Here is a 21,674-nt window from a genome sequence, read left to right as displayed (position 1 = left end):
GGACAAACAGCCTGAAGCCAGCCTGCTGGCCGGCTGGACACTCAGGCGGTCAGACTGCAGTCTCCTGATGGTCCAGGAATGGAAAGATAGGCTCCAAATGGCCAGGGCTTGGTTACTGAATGACAGACAGCTTGCCTCATTCCTGTTGACATTTCCAATTTAGGACCGTGAACGATGATGCCCTGTTCCCATGGGCCAGCTTGTAGCTTGAGGTGCCATACCTCTGACGGAGAACACTCAGGGCCTTCCCTGAGTTCCACCAGAGCCTTCCTACTCCCCTACCCGCTCTTGAGTCTGCCGAAATCAGCTCACTCGCTGCTGTCTACAGCTGTGAACCAATGGTTTTTGCTCTTTTCATTTGGCCACTCTTCCTCTCTCTTCAGGGTTCAAGAGACCTTGTACTGGTTGAAGCAAAATGGGGTCTCCTTTCATTTCTCCTAGTCAGGCATTCAGCCATGTTATCTAGGGCTTAGCAAAGAGCCAAAGTTGGCTCAGGCATTTTCTGTTTGCTTTCCCTAAAGCATGCTGGTTAGAGCAAGTGGCCAGAGATGCTCATGTTTGGTGACCTCTCCAGAGCTTAGCAGGTGACCACGGACTGGGACACCCTGTTCTGGTCCTCCTGTTCTGTGAAGTTGCACCAGGAAATCCACCTGCTCCTAAGCTCAGTCTGTCTCCCTTTCTAATGCTGTCCAGCCTGCTGGGAGATTGAAGGGTAGGGATCTACCTGCCATCCCAAGAATAGCCACCCAGAGACTTCTCCAGGTACCAATGTGTGGGAGCTTCGATCCACCCCAAGGTTGAACTCAAGCCACCATTAGTGGTACCCATCCCACCTCCATCCCACGCAGTTCCTGAGCATAAAAACAAAAGACAGGCCATCTGGCCTCTGGGGACAACTGGGCCCAGGGTGGGTCTAGGAAGGGGAAATTTAGAGTAGCCTTGAATTCTTACCTCCCTGCTGAGGTAACACTGGAGCTGGCCAAAGCCTTCTTTAAAGCCTTCTCTGCCCGGTACCGATGTCTCTTCAAGGCTTTGGGTGACAAGTATCCCGGTCAACAACAGAGAAGAGGTGATGATAGGTTACAGCTGCCACCAGCTTCCCTGCCACTGCCTTCCCCGAGCCCCACAGGTCTGTGTTTCTACCTGTTTGCGAGCGATCCTTATCACATGGGTATGTTGATTTTGCCTGAGAAATTCTGAAATCAGAAGAAAAGACATGAAATGTTCCATGGTGACATACCAACAAGGGCCCAGGTCAAGCCCCGGGTGACAAACTGGGCTCTCACCCATGTGTCTAAGTCTCACCATGAGTTCAAGTGTTTGGGTGAGCAACTAGGTTCTAAGAAGGGAAGCCCCTGGCCTGAGGTCAGAGGCCCCTGGATCATCACTCCTTTGATACCACAGTGAAGGAAACCCCAAAGCCATCCCCTGCTGGTCCAGGGCAATGGGCCATGGTGTGGGTACTCACTGAAGGATCCTTCTGACCACGTCCACAGCAGGGTCTTCAATCATGGGCCTCCCCATGCGGGTTGGTTGGGCAAAGGACTCGGGGGTGACAAGGCCCACCTTGGTGTCCTCCTCAAGGGCCTCTGCACTCATGTGGATATCACTCTCCATCTCAGTGTCAGTCAGGATGGTGTCCTGCAGTCCAGAGAGAAACGCTGAGTACATGGACCACATTCAAAGGAGGCAGCAGGTAAGGTCCACAGCCATCTTGTCCAGGTGATAGCTGGAGGCAAGCTGCCTAACTTCAAGGTAGAGCTCATTTTCTCTATAAAGTGGTTGTGCTCACTCAGGAAATTGACTGATCAAGTCAAGCTTTCCCAAGCGCCTGTTCTCACAAGGCTCTGCCTGAGGCCTGGAGACATGGGTAGAGAGGCCTAGAGTCCCTGATCTCTTGAAACTTGCAGTCTAGGTAAGAAAAACAGACACTGCATGCGCGCGCGCGCACACACACACACACACACAGTCAGAAATAGGACCAGTCCTATGAAGGCAAAGTTCCCATCTCCTTTGAGCATGAAGTGAGACCTACAAGAGTCAGCCACAGAGATGTCCAACTGGTTGGTGTCTTGACCACATGGGATGAGGGGACAAGTGAAGACAAGGCTGGGAGTGGCCAGTGAGAAAGGGTAGTAACACAGAGTGATTCATCTGACTGGTCCATCATTTATTCTGAGTCTCATCTCCAGTCAGTCCTTGGAAAGGGCATGGGCTTGATCCCTGGGGCCTCTATATTGCCATAAGCAGTGGAGGAAGCGACTGGAAGCTAACCCAGCTACACAGGAGGGGAAGCCTCCCTGTGGAAGGAAGAGTAGGCAGAATGTGACAGGGAGAACTGAGGCCAAGGCCAGCCTACTCATAAGGCAATGGGTTCTTGAGTTCCCTGGGAATGGCTGACCCTCAGGAGCAAGTCTGAGGTGGGCATGGGGAAAGCCCATTAACCCATTAACCAGAGACCTTACCTCATGGTCTGTGGACTCACAGGGTAGTGGGAGATACTCCAGGGACGGAAAGGAATGAAGGAGTATTGATGACAGCACCCCATGATGGTTGAAGAGTTTGGATTTGACATTGACGGCAGGAGAATGACAAAACTATTTGGGCCTTGGCTGTACTTTGGGGGAATGGGCATCAAGCATGGGAGAAGACTTAGTAAGTAGACAGAAGGACACTGGGGCCTTGCGACAGGGCGGATGGGACTGCTCACGGTGGGTGGGAAGCCAGAGGCTGAGGTGGGCAGGCTTGACTGAGACCACATGCACTGGCTGACTTAAGAGCCCTGGGAGAGAGGAGGAGTGTCAAGGATGTGAGGAATTTCCTAAGAGACAAGTGCATGGAGCTGGCCCACAGGGACCTCGGCTCGGACCCAACGTCACAGTCTGCCATCAGCAGATCACCCCAGCTGGTCTGGTGAGGCCTGGGAGCCTCCTCTCCCCACCACGCTGTACTATATCCCGTGTGGTCTCCTGGGAGCCAAGCCTGCATACAGCCTGTCTACCCTTTCCCCCATCCCTTTGTGTTTCTTACCGTAAAGACCTCCTGAGTGATGGACACCATGTCCAGGCTGCAGTTGAGGTACTTAATCCTCAAGCTCAGTTTTTCTTTCCAGGTTCGGACAAAGGCAAGGAGATCATCTGTGGTCACCATCTGGTGGAAGCACAGAGGGAGGAAGCCTCAGGAACCAGGCAAAATCACCACAAGTGCAGGGAGGGACAGGGGCTTATCCAGGAAGGACAACTCTTGGTTCTTCCAAGCTCTTAGAGAAAATGGTCCTGGAGGGGGAGGGGAGGGGCTGGCACTGGCTGTCTCTTATGGGCAGATGTCCTGAGGTAGCAGATCCTTCATGGATGGGGAGTTCTGTTCCTGGTCTTATAGGTCTTATAGGGCAAGTGACTCAAACCTGTGTGGCCCCGCTTCCTCATCTATAAGATGGGGATACAGAACATGGCCCTATATTTCCACTAGCTTTAAAATTCTATGTTCAGAAGGATGTATTTGGTCCAGTTGGCACGGGTGTGGAGAGCTGTGCAGGAGGGCTGACTGTCTCTATGGCAATATCTCACAAGCATTCCCTTTAGTGGCACCCTACAGATTCAGGCATGCGCCGTCAACCATCTTTATCCTCACTGAGTATCTACGGCACTATTACCATTCTCTCCTAATCATTGCTCTGCAGACTAGAAACAAGGCTTTCTGGGTGAGTCTCCTGACATCTCCTCAAGACAAAAGAACTGGTGGAGCTTGGAAGGGTAAGGAATGAGTCTAAAATGTTGCTATTCAGACAGTTAGGGCTTTCCTAATGAACCTATGGATGGTCCTAGCAGGGCGGTTAGTTTGCCCCTTGATACCAGGAAAAGGAGACCAGGGAAGTGACAGGTGAGACATAGGAACCTTTTGTCTGCACATCTGCTCTTCAGAGTGGTAACTCAGCGGTCTGTAGGAGACCATGTGAAGGCACACAATGTAATGCAGAGTGTCTCTGTCTCCAGAGGTACATTTATTCTGCATATGATGCTCTGTGGGAACTTTTCTCAAAAATTGTGTGTCATTCCATACCAAAATTTGCAAATGATGATTTAAAAAAAAAAAAAAAAGCATCCTCTCGGTGCTCACATCAATGGAGACAGAGCCCTGAGCTGCTGACGTGCAGAAAAAGGGAACAGGAAGCATTTCTCATGGTCTTGCATGTCAGGTACCAGTTCTGGAGTCATCTGGGTGAGCTGCCCAGGGGTCATACCTTGACATATGTGAATTAGGGCAGACGCAGGCACTCGTGACCCAAAAAACAAGTATGAACACACCAGAGACTTGTTCTGCTGACTGGGGAGCCAGAAACAATCAGAAACATGGCCCTGTGGAAATCTACAGCAATTCTGACATTTCACACATTAGACATGAAAAATCCATTTTTAGGCTGTGATAAAAAAAGGAGCCCAGAGCACCTGCTTTTTTCATTCACCTGGGGCTGAGTTATCAGTCCAGAGAGGAAAGCCTGATAGCATTGAAGGGGGAAGTAGGGTCCCCAAATCCGGGCTCAGACTCCTATCTTAACTGACCTCTGCATGCCTGCCTAAGGCTGGTGGGGGAGGGGAAATTAGCTGGTTTTGTTGTTGTTGTTTGTCTTGTTTTAATTTCTGCCTTCCATTGAATAGCACAAAAGTTAACCAGTGAGGCTCAGAGACATTCCACCATCTCTGTGCTGGGGAAATCTGGTACCCAGATGCAAGTCTAACACCATCGGTTGCTGCTCTTGACTGGGTACATTCAGAATCTGTGATCCACTCACTTCCTTATCTCCTCGGTGGCCTTGGCACGTTTGTATCTTCTGCTGAAGCTGTTCCAGAGAAGAATTTAATCCTTCTGCTTGGGAATTGGACTTTGCCACCTAGAAAACCAGGGGTTTGGAGATTCTGATTTTAGAATATGTATTTAAAATAGAAAAACATTCTTCAGGATACATGAGAAATTTATTAAACACTGGAGGGAAAATCAATAAGAGAGGAGTATGCAGCCTTATCAGAAAGTAGATCAACACCAGTTTAAAAGATTTGTTTTCATATCAAGTAGTTTGGTTTAAATGAAATTGGTGTCTGTACTGGCTGGTTTTGTGTCAACTTGACACAAGCTGGAGTTATCACAAAGAAAGGACATTCAAGTGAGAAAATGCCTCCATGAGATCCAGTTGTAAGGCATTTTCTCAATTAGTGATCAAGGGGAGAAGGCCCCTTGTGGGTGGTGCCATCCCTGGGCTGGAATCTTGAGTTCTATAAGAGAGCAGGCTGAGCAAGCCAGGGGAAGCAAGCCAGTAAGCAGCATTCCTCAATGGCCTCTGCATCAGCTCCTGCTTCCTGACCTGCTTGAGTTCCAGTCCTGACTTCCTTTAGTGATGAACAGCAGTGTGGAAGTGCAAGCTGAATTAACCCTTTCCTCCCAACTTGCTTCTTGGTACTGATGTTTGTGCAGGAATAGAAACCCTGACTAAGTGTCACACAGTGCTATGGTTTGTATATGCTTGACCCAGGGAGTGGCACTATTAAAATGTGTGGCCCTGTTGGGGGAGGTATGGCCTCATTGGAGTAGATGTGTCACTGTGGGTGTGGGCTTTAAAGACCCTCACCCTAGCTGCCTGGAAGTCAGTATTCTGCTAGCAGCCTTCAGATGAAGATGTAGAACTCTCAGCTCCTCCTGTACCATGCCTGCCTGGATGCTACCATGTTCCCACCTTGAAGTAATGGACTGAAGCCAGCTGTAACTAAATGTTTTTATAAGAGTTGTCTTGGTCATGGTGTCTGTTCACAGCAGTAAAACCTTAACTAAGACACAGAGTGTAGTTAAGTCTGTAAGCCCATCAGAAAGCATACAGAGCTTTGGAACACCCACACTCAGACACAGAGTTCCAGGTTTTAAGATACCTTGAGGACATAGGTAGTAGCCTGGATAGGGGTGTTTCTCACAATCCTGGATAGGACCATGATGAAAGACGATTCCCAAAAGAAAACTGATAGCCCAGTCATGACAGGGAGAGTCTGGAGTTAAAGGGCTTAAATGGCTGGATCTGTAGGACTGAGGAAGGTGAGTCAGAGAAGGCTTATGGTTGTGTATGAGACAGCCACGGGGGCAGATAAGAAGAGAAACGGGCTCTGGGCCACTGAGTGCTGCCTGTCCCCTGTGATGTCCTCAGGGAACAGGTTAGTGACTACGGTCCTTCAATCATCCCTGCTTCATGTAGCTCGTTGTAACAGACCAAAGTGTAAGGATGGATGGCTTCTAACCCTCCACTGGGAGATCATTCACCCACCCTATAGAAAAGGGGCTTCTGAGAAAGAACTCAGAAAGATGCAGCTCCATCTTGGTGGCTGTGGTCGAGCTAGCTCTGCCATGATAGAGCGACATACTGATCATGTAAGCGTGAGAACAGAGAGAGCTCGGCACAATAGACAACAAGGCACCTTCAAGATCTGAGGTAGCAATGACACTTAATGACCAGCAGCTAGCTGATAAAATCGGTAACAAACAAAACCAGAGATGGGCAGAAGAGGGCTTCCGCCACCCCTAACAGCCCATGACCAGCGTGTGATTATCACTCTGGTTGGGCCCAGGAGATGTGCAGAGAGTGGGGCATGGGCTCCATTTGCTTGGCTTATGACAGACAGCCCAGGTGATTAACCAATTTCAATAGTTCTTTCCAGTTCCTGACGCTGCCTTACAAAACCCTCCTAGACAACAGAAATACAGTATCTTTCCATCTCTTAGAAACCTCTCCCACTTTCAGGAGTTTCTCTTACTTTTTCTCCATGTCTTACTTTCCTGTAGTAATTAATTATTATCAAGGACTGCTTCCACATTGCATACTCCCATGGGTGTCTGAGCTGCTAACCATCGCTGGTGTGGTTATCAGAGACAGTGAACTCAGAGCCTCTGTTGCAGCTCCATCTTCCGTGACTGTGAGTGGCCAGCATCTTAAGCTCTTTAGTTATGTACACCTGGGTTGGTAAAGTTTTGTACTTAACCCCCTAGGTCACTAGGCAGTCAGCCTAGGCTCTTCATGTCTAGTGTATCCCAAGCCCCAACTATCCCATGGCCTCTCAGTTCTGAAATCAGGACATGTCCCTGCAGACATGCCGTGCAGACCTATTGCATCAGCCTTAACCTTACCCTGCCTCACACTCACCACCAGTTTTGTGCAGCCAGCAGCCAGCAGCCAGCAGCCAGCAACCAGCCGCTCTCCTCATTTATGTCCCTGAGCTCTCCGTCCTGTGGGAACCCTCTGTGACTCTTGCCATCTGACCAAAGCCCTGTAGGCTGACTGTAGCTTATCCAACCTCAGCTTCTCACTGTCTCTTGTCACAAACATTGTCACACAGCACCTGGATTCTTTCCAGCACCTCTCTAGGACACGCTATTCCCTCAACTCCAGCCGACTTCTGTCTCATGCTTTGGGGCGCCTTTGTTTCCTCAGTCCATGTCTCTTCCCTTCTAGTCCTCGAGTGCCACACGCACCTTCCTTCTGGACACAGGCATCCTTGGTCATGGTTTAGGCCAGCATCTCTTGTTCCACACAGGCCTGGATTCATATTCTGGCTCTACCACTTATGAGTAAGGCATTCCCTAGGGCTGGAGAGATGGCTTAGAGGTTAACAGCACTGACTGCTCTTTTCAGAGGTCCTGAGTTCGATTCCCAGAAACTAAATGGTGGCTCACAACCACCTCTAAGAGGATCTGAGGATTGTCTGTAGACAGCAACAGTGTAGTCACATATATAAAATAAATAAATCTTTTTTAAAAAGTTATGCATTACTAAGTCGTGGAATTACTATTAGCCTCAGTTCTCTCTTCCCTTTCTGAGTGTGTGTGTGTGTGTGTATGTGTGAAGACAGTGGCCAGAGGTCAACATTATATGTTATTGTCAGGAAGGATGCACGTTTAAGTATTTTTATTGACTCATGAGAATTTTATACAATGTATTTTCCCCATACTAATCCCCAACCCCCAACTCTAACTTCTCTTAGATTTTCTCCACCTCCTTACCAACCCCAACTTCATACCCTCTATTTATTATTATTATTATTATTATCATTATTATTATTACTTAATAACCCATCAGCTTCGATTTGTGCTGTCCACACAGGGTCTCTCATCGACCTGGAACATGCCAGGTAGGATAGCCTGATGGGTCAGCAAGCCCCAGGGACCTGCCTAACTCTGCCTCCCCCCCCCGCCCCCCCCCCGCACTGAAATTGCTAGCATGTAGCAATTTTTAGGTGTGGATTCTCGGGACTGATCTCAGGTCCCAGTGTGGGTCAAGCACTTTAAGGACTGAGCTATCTCCCCAGCCCCTGCCTCTGCTTCCTTAACCTCTACAAATGGAGCTAAAAGACCATTCATTCAGGTCTTACATGGACAGATAGTGCTGATTTAAATAAGGGGGTGATTGCAGTGTGTGGGTGGGTGGATGGGTGGGGCTACTAAGAGTTAGTAGTCTTCCGGCTATGGCACAGCCACCAGCTTGCTGGGCAGTATTGGTGTCTGTGCCAGCTCTTCACTAGATGGAGGATGGGCTTGTCCTACCTGACACTTGATATTCACTTGAAGGTTTGTCATCAGCCGCTGGATTTTCTCTACGAAAATAAGGTCTGAAGATAGGTTATGGAATTTACTCTCAAATTTGTTGATGACATCATTGGCCTGTAAGGAAAGGTAAGGAGTAAACTGGGGGCCTTGGAAGAATGCGGGAGCTTAATTATTGCTGTGACCCAGATGTGCCCTTTCTTCAGAAGTGACAGCCTCTGGCCGGCCATCCGGGAGGCTGTTTGGAGGGAGGACGGGGAGCCCCCACCTGGTCCAGGTACTCCGTCTCCATCTTTTCCATGTGGATCATGATTAAACTTTCAACAAACTCAATCCGGGTAGCTTCCTTCTCCAGTCGGTGGCACAGTGTCTCAATTTCTTCAGGGGAAAAGTTGCCACCCTCTGAGAACAATCTGGAGAAAGATTGAGGAGAAGCAAAGACCACCAGTCAAACGGAACATCCCCGCGCATCCCAAGGCCCGTGGCTTTATATCCCAGTGTGGGTGATGGAAAGACGAACGCAGGCCATGCATACGCAGAGGCAGTAGCATTGCTGTTTTGCTGGTGTGTCAGGTTGGGTGCCCTGATAGACCAGCTGAAATAAATGAAATGCTGCACAGACTCCAGATGGGGAGGCTCAGCCTGCAGCTCAGTGGTAGAATGCCTATCTAACATGCAGGAGGCTCTTGGTTCAATTCCCAACACCACTGAATAAAAGTGAGAATGAATGAATGAATGAGTGAATGAATGAGTGAGTGAGTGAGTGAGTGAGTGAGTGAGTGAGTGAGTGAGTGACAGATCTATATAAGGATGAGATGGATGCCCTCCCCAGATGAAGTGAAAATAGAGGAGTCCTCGGGATGTGGGTGGTGCCTAAGCTGACTTTGACCTGGAGACTTTGACTCTGAGCCTCTGTGACTGTACGTGGGGGAGGGCCAGCATGGGGCTGGAGCCTGAGCGTGACACTTTCAGTATGACACTGAGTGACACAAGAACCCCACCAGGTTCCAGGATACTGAGATCCCAGGGCAAGGAGGGAAAGTTCTTTCTTTCCTGAAAATTTGTTTACCAACTGAAAATGTGTTCCTTGGAATGACACAACAAAACAAAACTTTTCATTGGTCCTGAGTAGACGCTGCCCCGAGTGGTCCAGTAAAAAGAAATGTGGATCCTCTGAAGGGATGCCACATGAGTTCAGGCCTCAAAGAAGATGCTGCTGATAAAATCCAAGGTGGGGGTGGGAAAATGACTTCTAGTGAAAAAAATCACAAGGAAGTAAGACACCATAAATAAGAACCAAGGGTTAACAGGGAGCAGAAGGAAGGCCGTGTTACAGTTATCTGACATGAGTTACAAAACAACCAAATGTGAGACATTTGAAGAAGTAAGAGGCCTCTGCTTCCTGGTGAGGGGAGCAATGGGGCCAGCCACTACACATTCCTAATGTCACAGCGTATGTATCTACAAGTCATTAAAAAAAAAGTTAAGAGAGAAACATGACCTGCCCCCAAGAGCAAACAGTGGTGGCTCACGGAGGCATAGAATATACACTGGTTCCCACCTGCAGTGCTTGACAAAGTCGATGTTGGTGTAGCGGAGCTTGCCCAGACTCTCTTCCAGGTACTGCCGGAAGCTTCGCAGGGACACCTGGATGACATCCACATAGCTGAGCAGCTCCCGGTGTAGTGTATTGGTGAGACTAACCAGCCTGTGGGGACAGGGGAGGTGTTTGTAGTGAACGGGGAGCCTGTGGGAATCAAGGCAGGGCTGGGTGTGGCCTGAGCCTGGTGGGAGTCTGAGCTCTGGCAGACACACTACCGAACTCCTCTGGCCAGGAAAGGGAGAGAAATTAAAAGTCGGTGTGGTGGTACAAGCCTACAATCCCGGCACTCATGGGGCTGAGCTAGAAGGATCACAAGTTCCAGGCCAGCCTGTACGGCAGTGAGCGCAAGGCCGACCTGGACAATTTAGAGTGACTCTTCCTCAAAATAAAAAGTAAAAAGGTGTCGCCAGCACATTAGTAAAGGAGTCCCAGGCTCCACTGAGTCCTCAGAGCACCTGACTCCACAGCAGTGTGGCACTCACCCTGTGCTTCCTCAAACACTGCCCTGAAAGTTGCAGCTCTATAACAAAGGCCTCCGGAGCCAGCTGCCCCTGGGATTGGCTGCTGCAGACCCACCGTGGCCCTTCTATCACTCGAATGAGTCCCACCTTACATCTCTGAGTGGCCATGCCTGAGACTCTGGCTCTATCTGCCCTGCCGATAGCCCACGGTTTGACTGGAGCCTCTGAGGTTATCTGCAATGCCCTCCTGTGGGAAGCCCTTCTAAATGCACCCCGGGGAAGTTGTTTTTCTCCTCGTGGACATTTTTGGGGCACAGCATCTGTATCCTTGCATATGGACTATGCATACCTCTTCCCAGTAAAAGAGGAGCCTTCTGCCCCCTTGCCAGAAGGAGCTCAACCAGGACTGGGAAGGCGATGGATGCTCCAACCCCTTACTTTTGGCTTTTGGTGGCATTCAAGAAAATGTGCTCCATGTCATAGATCTTGCGGCGGAAGTTTCTGCTCCGTACAGCTTGCTCTTCTTGGAACTGACAGAACATCAGCCTCTCCTTCTTCAGTGTCTCGATCACACCGGCACAGTGGCTGTCCAGCCTCTCTTGGTGGAGCAGGAGCTCAGCTGCAAGAGGGCGAGGAGAGCCACTACCGTCTGCAGCCCACCCAAGGCAAAGCCCACTCATGCCAGTGAAGGTCTCTCACTGTGCCCCAACTGCCCACTCCAGGCTGGGAGCCTTCTAGCTGCCAAGAGGGCAAAATTGGGAATACAGAGAATCTCAGGGAGCAAAGGGGTTGGGGTGGGGATGTTTGGGGAGCACTGTGATGTTGGTGGGAGCACCTCAACAAGCGCAAAGCCAGGAAGTCTTGATCTGTTGATTTGCACCAGTAAATACTGTGTCCAACAGTCCAAATTCCAAATGGCTCCAAGGCGAGGAGGAATGAAAAGGGATCAGGTTTCCAGAGCCACTCATGGTCCTTTGTGGCAGGCAGAGAGCCAGACACTTCTTATGTGAGTGTGCTACTACCTGGAGTAATTAGTAGAAGGGCTATGGGTATGGTTTTAATTTTTAAAAAAATGGTGTCAGCAAACCACGCAGACACCTGTACACCCACTCACCGCAATTGAACCTAGGTGGCAATCAACACACAAATGGCTAGCTGAATGGCGGTATATAGTCCTAATGGAATATTACTCAACCATGAAGGAGAATGAAATTGTGTGGTTTCCAAGGAAATGGCACAACTGGAGATTATTTTAAGCAGAACAAGCCAGTCTCTGAAAGTTAAATAGTACACATTTTCTCTCATTTGTGGAATACAGCTGTTATATAAGTGGATATCTGTCTGTCCGTCTACCTATCTAACTGCCTGCCTGTCTGTCTCTCTGTCTGTATGCCTGTCTATGAGTGACATGAAATAAAAAAGGAAGAAGGTGGACCACCAGGAGCAGGCATGGGGGTCACGAGACGGCGACGGGGGATGACTATGAGCAAAGCAAAGTGATACGAGTATAGACACAGACGAGAAAGTTCCATCTCATGATGAATAATCATGAAACCCATTATTCTGTGCAATAATTACTTTTTAAACTTTGAAGAACACAGTGTGGAGCTGGGGCTTCGTTGCTGTGATCTGAGTTTCCAAGTTGAGCATTGGTCAGGGGAGCCAAAGAGGCGAAAGGAGTCAGCCTTCGGTGTGGTCTCTTTCACCCCTCGGTACATTTGCTTCACACATTTCCCAGAACTCAAGCCTGCAGGTCTGGGGGCCTGCCCTCATCACCGCTCCATGCCTTGGGAGTTTGGGTGGGATCTATGGACTGTCAGTGGGGACCACCCAGGAATCTCTCTAAAACTGTCCTTCCCCATTAATGGAGCTTCCCAGCTTGCAGAGAGAAAGTTTGCCATTCTAAGACCAGTATGAATAGAATGGCTTCCTTCTGGGGCACTGTGCCTCAGACCACCTGCTCACCGTTCCTCCCCACACCACTTCAACACCTTCTCCTGTACAGGAGAGTTCTGGTTTCTAAGCTACAGACTTGCTGCTAGATCATCCATCACACAAGTGTGTGTCTGACAGATGTGTGAGAAGATCGGAAATCTAAGAGCTACAGTGGGAGGACAGCCTTCCTTTTGCCCTCCCCCCACCACACACACACACACACACACTCTGCTGAGGAAGAGAGGGAGGAAGAGAGGAAGAAAGGGAAGACTCAAGTAGGGTGTGTGGGCTGTGCAGCCAGACAGACAAGAACTGGTGAGGTGGGGGAATCTCAGGGATCTGAGACGGTAGGAGGGGAGTTACCCCCTCCCTGCCTCTAGTGCCTGCTCTGGAACAAGTAACCACAACCCCCAATTGAGAGGACCACAAGCAGTCAGCGGTGTAATGCAGCACCTAGAACGCCTCTCCACGCTAATGAGGTATCTTAATAGCCTTAGCTTTTCACCAATGACCTTCCCTTCCTGAATATTCTCACATTCTTGCCCCGAAATTATATAATCCCTGGTTCATCCTGAATAAAGCATATGCATTCACACCCACATGCTATAAAGAAGAACGAACAAGCAAAGATTGTCTCAGAGGGCTGCTTCACTAAGGACCAGCATGGGAAGGCCTTTGCCTAAAGGAGTGGTGATTCTAAGACTCCAGAAGAAGGCCTTTTCTCTTCCCCAACTTGCTCCCAGTTGAGCTCTCATGCCTCAAAGGGAGACGGGCCCTTTACTGATTTCTCCAGGTGGTACACTGGCAGTGGCACCTGCCTGGGTACCCCAAGAGGAGACCAAAACCCACATTTGTCCTCCAACCTGTGCTTTTCCCTTCTGGTCTGGCTAACAGTCACACTCTGTGAAGAGAGATGCAGGCTGCAAACTCTGCAGCCCCAGACTTTGCCCTGCTGGTGGTGTATTGGCGGCAAGAGAGGCAGAACCCGGGATTCACAATGAACCCCGGATACCACAGACTCACTCATGAGGGTGAGACAAGGAAATTCCCACAAGTCAGAAGCTAGCTTGGGCTACAGTAAGAAGTTCAGGCCAACCTAGGCAACCAAGTGGAGATCTTGTCTCAAGAAGGAAGGGAGGGAGGGAAGAAGGAAGATTTCAAAATCTTATATGCTGATTCCCGACACACCTTCTGAGTGTGATGATAATCTATTCAGCACTTCATGGGGGAGGGGAGTAAACTGGAACACTTAAAAAAAACAAAAAGATGAGCCCATTGTCCCGCAGACCCTGCAGGGGATCTCTGAGGACAAGGTGGCCTGTCCCAGGACAGCTCGAACCTGCCCTGACGTTGTGAATATCCTTCTCCACTTGCTCGAGTCTTGGCTTGTGCAGGTGCAGCCGTAGCTCCAGCTCTGAATCCAGTTCATCAACCTTGGCGGCCACTACGATGCGAGCATTGAGGGCACACTGGTCAAACCATTTCTCAAGGTGTTCGAAGAAGCCAGCTCGAAGCCTGGAGAGAGATGAGCAAGGGTCAGTCATCTCTGCCGGCCGTCAGGACTAGGAGGAGATCGTTCACACGGAGACCAAACGTGCCTTCTGCTGTCAAGCCTCGTTCCCACTGTACAGTTTACCTCACTGAGCGGATGGACACCATCCATCCACTCCGACCGTGGCTGGGTAGTTTCCAATCTTTTATTCCCCCAGAGAAGGCTGCTATCAATAACCCTGTGCTTATGTCAAGTACAGAGGAGTTCAAAGGTTAAAAGACATGGGCTTCTACTTTTTTTTTTAATCACATCTCCTCAGGAATGGTGCCTCAGAACACTGGGATACAAAGGACTCAATAATCGTTTTTTTTTTTTTTCTTTTCCTTCTTAAGACTACAGGCCATTCCTTCATTGTCAATAGTTTCTTTTCCCTTTCCTGTCTTGGTTAGTACAAAATGCCACACAAGAAGTAGCATACCTTTGGCCTATATAATTCTATATCCATAGAATTTTTAAATAAAAGAAATGTTAGGGGCTGAAGAGATGGCTCAGTAGTTCAGAGTACTTGCTGCTCTTGTAGAGGACCTTGGTTCAATTCCCAGTACCCAGAAGACAGTTAACAACCCTGTGTGACTCCGGTTCTTGGGATTCTGGTCCCCTCTTCTGGCACTGTACACAGGTGATATAATACAGACTTACAGGCAAACATCCATACACACAATATAAGACTAAACAAATCTTTCAGAAATAAACTTTAACATTATGGATGAATTATGGGAATTACAAGCCAGAGTGGGCAGCAGGGGAAGTCTTTCTATGACAAATCCCAGACCTACAGAGCACCCTGGGAAGGGTGCTGGAGTCACAGTAACCAAGGCTATCGATGCCTGTGGGGCATTCTGGGACATTTTATGTTTCCTATGGTGTTTCTCATCCCTACCCTTCCTCAGTCACCTGAGCTTTTAGTCTTTTCAGCTAAGGTGAATCTTCAGTTCTAGCACCTCCCGTAGAAAGTTCGGGTAAGAGAATGTGAGCACAGTGGATTGTCCACTCACCCTTTCTTAACCTGGAGGATTAGTTTTTGAGGAATAGCCACTTGCTCTATGTACTTGGTGCTGAAAGAGTCTTGGAAGAGCACACCGTGGTGGGAGTGGGGCCTACTGTGGATCTGCTGCTCATCTTCCACAGACAGGAAAGCAAAGTAAGTGTTCCCACTTGCAGTTGTGAAGAACTCCATTTCTTCATAGGGTATCTCCTCCACAGACTCTTCCATGCCTTCAGCCTATACAGAGAATGAGACTTGAAAATCAATGTCAGCTGGTGCAGGTGAAAGGTTTTGCATCAAGTTACCAAGAAGATCTTTCCTTAACCTCCATCCCCACACAGAGTGCTTTTTATTTAAGCTCCTTTGTTTGCAGAGCTGACCCCAGGGCTTTCTGCATGCAAGCCCAGGACTCCTGAGCTACAAACTCAGTGATTTTAAAGTGGGAAGTTTCATATATAAATCTTGGTTCTCCATTTCCTTTGAAACAGCACCAAACATGCTATTTATCATCAGCTGAGACTCAGTAGTGACAGCACTTTTATTTATTTATTTATTTATTTATTTATTTATTTATTTATTTATTTATTTATTTATTTTACCACTTGTCATTTTGACCTACAGCCTCCAACCCTCTTTTCTCAATACAAGCATCAACATTTGAGTTTGGAATTCATGCAAAGGAGGAGGAGGAAGAAAAGGAGGAGGAAGAGGAAGAGGATTCAAAATATATTTTTGCTATTCTACTACCATAGAATTCAAGCTATGGCTTTGTGTGTTTGGATGCAGTTTGAAGACAAGGTTTATTAAAATGAATCGCCAGCCCTCAAAGGAGACTGTCCTAGTTGCCTTTCCTAATGCTATGATAAAACATCCTGACAAAAAGCAATTGAGAAAGGGCTCGCAATTCCAGATTACCGTCTATCATAGCAGGAAGTCGAGGCTGCAGGAGCTTGAAATAGTCGCGTCGCATCCACAATGGGCAACAGAGAGAAACGAATGCCTATGTGCTCCGTTGCTTACTTGTGCTGGCATTATCTCTCTGCTTGTATACCATTTAAGATGCCCTGCCTAGAGAATGGTGCTGCCCATGGTGGGCTGAGTCTTCCCACATCAATTAACTCAAGACAACGTCCCCACAGACGTGCCCACAGGCAAACCTGAGGTAGACAGTCTCTCCCTCAAACTCTTTCCAGATGATTCTAGGTTGTAACAAGTTGACAATTTAAAACTGCCCACCAAGGGGAGCTTTGCCTGAATTTTTTGTTACATATCCTGGTGACCAGGAAGAGAGAAGGGCTGAAGTCTAAGAGACCTGAGGCAATCTGTGCAATAAACAGGAGTCAAGAAAGAGACCCCATGGGGGGTAGTAGAGGGTGGGGTAATGAAGAAAGCCTTGGGAAGATGACGCCAGCGTAGACTACAAAGCCTGAAGAAAGGATGGCAAATTTTAAAAGTCCTTGCTGTGAGGGAAGAATTGAAGCTTTGTTGACAAAATTAGGAAAGAATGAATACTCTCGTGGGACTTTCTCTGGCCCCCTGTAGAGACTGAGCCCCTGGGAACCTAGCTTATCTGAGAAGTATATATAAGACAAACATAGTAAACTTTCTTCATACCCAACAAGGAGCCAGTGGCTGGCTTACCTGACCCATAAAATAGCTATCTTGATAGTACTCCAGCTCGTCTTCATTCATATCTTCATCTTCATCCTCCTCATAATCTCGTATTTCCTCCTCCTCCACTTCTTCCTCCCTCTCCTCCTCCTCTACTCTCTCCTCTTTTATTTCCTCTTCTTCTCTCTCTTCTCTTATTTCTTCCTCTTCTCTCTCCTCTTTTATTTCCTCCTCTTCCTCTATCTCTTCCTGAGACTTCGGAGTTTCTAGGCCCTGAGACGCCTCTGAGGAGGTCTCTCTCATGCCCGGCATTTCTTCAGCTCCTTGGGAAGACTCGTCTTTGGGCCCCTCCGTCTTGTCACTCTGCGGGGACTTGTTCTGCTGGCTCAGTGCCTCTCCAGCCGTGCTGGGCTCTGATTCTTCGCTCCCCTCTCCTTTCGTGCCTTCTGTTGGCTTCTCGGACCCCAGGTCTGGCTCTGTGCTTTCTTCATCTTTGTGTAACCTCACTGCCTCCCTTTGTTTTTTCTTCAGTTTCCTTATTTTATGCATGAAGAGTGTCTCGTGGGATTCTGTTGGTGACCAGTATTAAAGGGTAAGGACTCAGTGACCAGTGAGGCCCAGACTGGGACCCCCACCCACAGAGGTGCAGGGCAGATGGATGGCAGGAAGGGCCGGACTCGGGTCGTAAGTGTTACCTGGTTGCCTGAATTTAAAAATCACTTCCCCAGCCAAGTTCTAGAAGGAAAAAAAAAAAACCATTACAAGTCACCCATAGGGCCAGCAAAGTCTTTCTCCAGAGTGCTACTTCTAAAGCTTCATGTCTCTTTCAGTTAGAAGGCTCCAATGCAGGCCGTGACCCACTTCATTTGCTGGGGCAATCAGTGTGTCCCAAGTCCAGCAGGCTACCACACCTGCTGGGTAAGCACTAGAGGATGGACTCAGGGCTCCTTCTGACACAGTCTCAGAAATGAACTAGAGAGAAGGGTGAGCAGGATGGTGAGAACCCACTGCACCAGTGTCCCGGGACAGGGGATGGAATGAGTCTGACTGACATGATCCTGAGTGAGCAGAGCCAGGGAGGAACATCTGGGTGAATGGGGCTGGGCTTAATTTTAGCAGAATCACGTGGTAGTAGTAGACATTATGAATGAAACTCAAAGCAGTATAGAAATTAGGCCTTTCATTTGAAGGCTGGAACCTTTGATCGTGTGTATGTTTGGGGGATCTCTATGTCTGTGGGGGTGCACATGTGTGTATTTCAGAGAACAGCTTTGGATATCAGGCCTTACTCTCCACGTTCTCATTATTATTCACTGCATTATTATATATCAGGCTGGCTGCCTTCTGAGCTTCTGGGGATCCTCCTGTCTCTCATTCCTATCTCCCTGTAGAAACACAAGGACTTCAGGTGTGGTTACTGTGTACATATATACTGTGGTTTGTATATGCTTGGCCCAGGGAGTGGCACTATTAAAATGTGTGGCCCAGTTGGAGTAGGTATGGCCTTGTTGGAGTAGGTGTGTCACTGTGGGTGTGGGCTTTAAGACCCTCATCCTAGTTGCCTGGAAGTCAGTATTCTGCTAGCAGCCTTCAGATGAAGATGTAGAACTCTCAGCTCCTCCTGCACCATGCCTGCCTAGATGCTGTTATGATGATAATGGACTGAACCTCTGAAGCTGTAAGCCAGCCCCAATTAAATGTTGTCCTTCATACGAGTTGCCTTGGTCATGATGCCTCTTCATAGCAATAAAACCCTAAGCCAGTTACTGTGCCTGACTTAATGTGGGTTCTTAGGATTTAGACTCAGGTCTTAACACTTGCAAAGCAAGCACATGATTTGCCGAGCCATCTACCTAGTCCCTAATCTTCCATTTAAACTATGAAGAGAAGGTCTTTGATCAGTCTCTTCATCCTTGGCACCCTAACATGGATTCGTATTTTGTGGAATTAAGGATGGCTTCTAGATGTCCAGCCGATCAGATAGGAAGCCATCCTCTCCCCTGTCCTACTTAGCAAGTGGCCAGAGGTGCAGAGGCACAGAGGCCCACCCTCTGTCCTTCATACCTGCTCAAAGATTTCCCGAATGAAGAAGTGTCGGCTGAGGGTGAAGCTATAGCAGTTGAGTTCTTTCAGCACTAACCCCGGGTACTCCATCACTTCTTTGGTCAGCAGGATGTGAAAACATTCGTACCTGGGAGGGAGGGAGGGAGGGAGGGAGGGAGGGAGGGAGGAAGGGAGATGAGACTACCGTGTGAAGGGAACTCTGCAGAGTGTGGCAGACCCTCCTGGAGCCATGCTCCTGCCTCCGTCTGGCAACTGGCATTGTGGAGAGCTGCTGGATGGCTCCTCTTTCATAGAAGCAGACTTTGGGCCACTGTTCTATTTTCCTGATCATGCCGAGGAATGCATGCTGCTTGTAGGGACTCTGGGAAGCCCATGAGCTTTTTGTTTGTAAGGTGGTGTCTTAGGATTTGAACTCAGGTCTTCACACTTGCAAAGCAAGCATGTTAGCTGCCGAGACATCTACTTAGTCCCTATTCTTTTTAAACTATCGAGTAGAGGTCTTTGCTCAGTCTCTTCATCCTTGGCATCCTGGCATGGATTCCTTCTTTGAAGAATTGCTTTTCTTGTCTGTGGTCCTACCTCTGTCCCGGAAGTTAATCTACGTCACCCCATCAAACCCTCAAACATCATCAGGCTCAGAGATGTTATCTGTTCCTCGGGCAAAGTAAACAAGGCTCAAAGTTTACTCAACTGCCCAGACATAAACTCCCAGGATCTATGTGCAGCAATCAGATGGAAGGTGGGTCTAATTCTGTGAATGATCTTTACAGAATCAGCTATACAGAGGCAGGCAAATATAAGGCAGTTCACAGAGAACTGTTTGTAATTGTGTATGGAGAACCTGGAGCCTATGGGGAAAAGGTTGTCACGAGATGGCTAACCTATGATCAAGTGTGTGTGTGTGTGTGTGTGTGTGTGTGTGTAATTATAGTAAGAAATTCTACATGGTCACTTAAAAATGAACTAGATCTATAGTTACAGACTAAGTTGCATCCTGTAACCCATCCTTTATTTTTAAACGCTGTTTGGTATTTTGGTATGCATCTGTGTACATAAGTGTGTGTGCTCATACAAAGGAACAGCTAGGAAAGAAGCTTCTGCCAACAGAAGCTGACTTTCCTCTCCCTTTAACATAGAGTATACATGTTTACACTTTCTTGGCCTTGAATTTCAATTGCCTTGGCACTGCCCACTACAAGTTTGCCGCAGTTCTCTCTGGGAAATTCTGTGGGCTCCCGGGTGAGGAGCAAAGGATGGGTAATGTCCTCCGGTATTGAAGCCAAGGCTTTTATCTGAGTTTGCTGCTCACACCCCTGGCCTTCTGTGCTAGCTGGAGATTGAAGCCAAGGCTTGCTCACAGCCCTGGTCTTCTGTGCTAGCTCCCGCCCATCCCCGCCCATCTTCTGAGGTCTGACCAGCCTACCTGGACTTCATGTTCTTCAGAAAGATCCTGGCCTTCTCCATGTGTGCCTTCAGCGACTCCTCTTGACTTTGCTGTCTCATTTGGTCTAGAAGCTTATCCAGGGAAGTCTCTTGGTTCTGGCAGCCATTCCCCAAACAAGAGGAGCACAGGTGAGCATCGAGAGCTGATGGAATGGTGATGACCCCAGACCCTGCTGCCTATGGGGCTGGGGTTAAGCCAAAAGCCTGTGAGGGCTCCCAAGTCTATGACTAAACTCATTTCACCCAGCGCACGCTTTCGGGCTCTTCTCTGTTTCTGGAATGTTCTTTCTCCTCTATCAATCTCCCCAAGGACCCAGCTCAGATGAAGCACTTCAAGGACACTTCCCATGTACCTTGTCCCCATAGCCAGGCCTGAACTACACCTTTCTGGGGCATCTGCACGTCAGTCATGCTCGGAATGCCCATGTGTGAAGGCAGGCAGGGCTGGGGCTGACTGCACGGGCAGGTGATTGGCTGACACGTGCTCCAATGTCCCTATTACATAGCTTTGAATGATCCTGGACACACAGCTCACTACATGAATGATACTTGTGATGCTGTACTGCGAACTCGAGGTGTATTCCCCATCCCTAGGGGCGACTGGTGTCTTACAGGATTCCTTAGGTGACAACTTGGAGCCAGTCCCCTGAAATGCTGCCTATGCCTGTACCACTTTACTAGACCACATTCCAGAACGAGACTTCAAAAGGCATTTGAACTCAAGACTTAGATACTTTGAGAGCTCGGGATTCAGCAGGGGACTGCCACCGAGTCCCCTGTAGACTGGCACAGGCTTGGGAGTTAATGTTGGCACTTCCTCATGGCAAAGCAACCTTACTTGTTATGTTGGGAACGGGGTTCTGGCCAGTTTCTCCATAGAAACTTCTCATTAAAAGGTTCACATGTCTTTTAGACTTTACTTCCTACAAAGGTCTGTGTCCCCTCCCCTGCCACTCGAACAGCTGCATATGAATAATTTTGGCATTCCCTATGGGGACAGTGCAGTTCCTGTGAGACCTATGGTACTGCTACCTTCTTTCAGCACTAGGGGGTGTGGCAGGAAGAATGCATTCTCTTTGCTCTGAGCCATGGCTCATGAAATTACACCCTGAGCATCTTGTTTTCTTATTTTCTTTATTTATATAAACCCTTTGTTTTTCTAAGTCTCTCTCTCTCTCTCTCTCTCTCTCTCTCTCTCTCTCTCTCTGTGTGTGTGTGTGTGTGTGTGTGTGTGTGTGTGTGTGTACTGGTCCATGAGTATAAAGGTCAGAGGACAATTCTTGGGAGCTTCTCATGGCACTTCATGGGGCCCAGTGATTGAACTCAGGTTGTTTGGCTTGCCTGCAAGAGCCCTGGCCTGCTAAACCACCTCACCAGCCCCAGATCATGTTATTTTAACCATGCAGACTACTCTCCATTCAGTCAGTCTATCTGTCTGCCCTGCCTCTC

At 48.5% G+C, this 21,674-nt stretch overlaps 1 protein-coding gene across 1 annotated transcript in view; it reads right to left on the bottom strand.

Moving 5' to 3' along the window:
• Ccdc180 (coiled-coil domain containing 180) overlaps positions 1 to 21,674 on the bottom strand; it is a 59,460-nt gene that overhangs the window by 18,370 nt on the left and 19,416 nt on the right. Inside the window, 15 exon segments of the mRNA XM_052175783.1 lie at positions 952 to 1,114; positions 1,117 to 1,186; positions 1,444 to 1,641; positions 3,031 to 3,150; positions 4,790 to 4,888; positions 8,572 to 8,688; positions 8,840 to 8,984; positions 10,133 to 10,279; positions 11,074 to 11,254; positions 13,910 to 14,085; positions 15,118 to 15,326; positions 16,848 to 17,287; positions 17,414 to 17,453; positions 18,783 to 18,909; positions 20,206 to 20,321. Of these exon segments, the coding sequence (XP_052031743.1) occupies positions 952 to 1,114; positions 1,117 to 1,186; positions 1,444 to 1,641; positions 3,031 to 3,150; positions 4,790 to 4,888; positions 8,572 to 8,688; positions 8,840 to 8,984; positions 10,133 to 10,279; positions 11,074 to 11,254; positions 13,910 to 14,085; positions 15,118 to 15,326; positions 16,848 to 17,287; positions 17,414 to 17,453; positions 18,783 to 18,909; positions 20,206 to 20,321 (2,348 nt within the window).

This window comes from Apodemus sylvaticus, chromosome 3, assembly GCF_947179515.1.
Source record: "Apodemus sylvaticus chromosome 3, mApoSyl1.1, whole genome shotgun sequence".
Taxonomy (NCBI): Eukaryota; Metazoa; Chordata; class Mammalia; order Rodentia; family Muridae; genus Apodemus; species Apodemus sylvaticus.
This window is presented reverse-complemented; position numbering and strand designations above follow the sequence as displayed.